Genomic DNA, 2,085 nt, shown 5'->3' with positions numbered 1-2,085 from the left:
AAGAGGGGTCCTTCTCATTTATTACATAAGGATTAATATTTCAATAAGTGTCAAAATACAAGGTGTGCTTTTAACAAAGTTTCAATATTTGATATTTCAAATTAAAGTCTTAAGAGCCCCTGGGTGGTCCTACTGTCTTAAACTCAAAAGTAAAATCAGAAAGATTGATGATTCAGAAACACACAGAGGAGCATTGGAAGAAATGTATTCCTAAAGCTAACAACTACAAAAATCCCATGGAAGGCATTTCTATTCAGATAAACATGTATTATCCAAGAGTCCAGAATGACTTGATAGCAACTTGTACTATATTATCTAATTCATATCAAACTCCATTTTTTTAAGGATGTTTCATCTCTGAGCTCTTATTTTTGATGCTAACCTGCACATATGCATTTGTCCCATTCCCTCTAGGAGATGGATGTCTATAATCTAACAACCTTCACGGAGTTCATCCTCATAGGGCTCTCTGACATTCCTGAAGTGCGCTACCCTCTCTTCATTGCACTTACTGCTATCTATCAGATCACCTTATTGGGAAATATAGCCATTCTTCTTGCTATTGCAACTGAGAAAAAGCTGCACACACCCATGTATTATTTTTTGGCAAGTCTTTCCCTCTTGGATATTTTCTGCCCATCAACTATTGTTCCCAAGATACTCAAGAACCTCTTGACCAAGAAGCAAAACATTTCTTTTCTTGGGTGTGCTTTGCAGCTTTTTTTCCTAATAGCATTGGAGGGAACAGAAGTCTTCCTTCTCTCTGTCATGGCTTATGACCGGTATGTGGCCATATGTTTCCCCCTTCGTTACACCCTTATTATGACAAAGAAGCTCTGTGTCCTGCTCACAGCTGGTACCTGGGCATCAGGGTTTTTGCATTCCCTCCTGCACACCATCGTCACATTCCGCCTCTCTTTCTGTAAATCTAATCGAGTCAATCAGTATTATTGTGACATCCCCCCAGTAGTGGCCCTGTCTTGTTCATCCACATATGTGGCAGAAATGCTTATGTTAGTAATAGGAGGCTTCTTAGCAAGCTGCACCTTCTTTATTACTGATATCTCGTATTTCTACATAATATCTACGATTCTAAAGATCCGGTCAGTGGAAGGGAAGCGCAAAGCCTTTTCCACTTGTGCTTCTCACCTCCTTGTAGTTGGTTTGTTCTATGGAACAACATTGTTTACTTATGTCCGCCCTTCCAGCCACCACTCCCCAGCTAAAGACAGGTTCATCTCAATGTTGAATGTGGTCATTACCCCAATGTTAAACCCAATGATCTATAGCTTGAGAAACACTGAAGTAAAAGGAGGTCTCAAAAAGATTTTATGTTATAAAACTAAAACATGACTAGAAGAAACATCATATTAAGATGATACTATCTGCTTAATTCTCCACATAGAGTGGGTTTATAGGAAGGATTGGTAAAGTCATAAAAACTATAGTTTTCTAGTCAGAGAAGGAGCACTACATATTCATAGAAATACATGTGTTTGGGAACTGCTATTATCTGTAGAAACCGAGTCTCTGTTAAGTGCTACATTCCATACTCATATCCATACCCATAACTATCCATCTTGGTATGGCACTGTGGGTTAATGTGCTGAATGACGAAGTCAGTTTGAACCGCAAGGTTGCTGGTTCAGGCATACCAGTCGCTCCTTAGAAAACTTATCCGGGGTTGCTATGAGTCAGAACTGACTTGATGGCTCTTAAAAATAAATACTATACTTATATACAACTGTATCACCTATAGCAATCACACAGTATCATTTTTTATTTTTATTCTCATATCTATATCTAACTTTTTAATAGATCTTTCTTTTACTTAATTACCGTATTTGTCTACCCACTTATCCTGATTTTATTCTTACTGGATTCTTTTAGTTCTATCTCTTTTTCAACTTTGGTTTCCACTTACTTTACATAACTCTACCTGTCTTTGTCCTCTATGATCATACGTATTTTAAGTTCAACTTGTCTTTCCAAATGGGGAAATTTACATTTTTGCATCTGCAACAACAGATATTTAATTGAGTTAATAAATTACTATCATCAGAACTTCAACATATTAAAAAAAAA

General features: G+C 37.1%; 1 protein-coding gene across 1 annotated transcript; it reads left to right on the top strand.

Moving 5' to 3' along the window:
* Positions 1 to 417: 417 nt before the first annotated feature.
* Positions 418 to 1,353, top strand: LOC102836183 (olfactory receptor 5V1-like). Its single transcript, XM_006877743.1, has one exon. The coding sequence runs from the start codon at positions 418 to 420 to the stop codon at positions 1,351 to 1,353; it is 936 nt and encodes a 311-aa protein (XP_006877805.1).
* The last annotated feature ends 732 nt before the right edge of the window (positions 1,354 to 2,085 follow it).

This window comes from Chrysochloris asiatica, unplaced genomic scaffold (assembly GCF_000296735.1).
Source record: "Chrysochloris asiatica unplaced genomic scaffold, ChrAsi1.0 scaffold00585, whole genome shotgun sequence".
In the NCBI taxonomy this organism is placed as follows: domain Eukaryota; kingdom Metazoa; phylum Chordata; class Mammalia; order Afrosoricida; family Chrysochloridae; genus Chrysochloris; species Chrysochloris asiatica.
This window is presented reverse-complemented; position numbering and strand designations above follow the sequence as displayed.

Bases quoted from the DNA above. Each gene is read 5' to 3' on its own strand.
- LOC102836183 (XM_006877743.1), top strand. From the start codon at position 418: ATGGATGTCTATAATCTAACAACCTTCACGGAGTTCATCCTCATAGGG.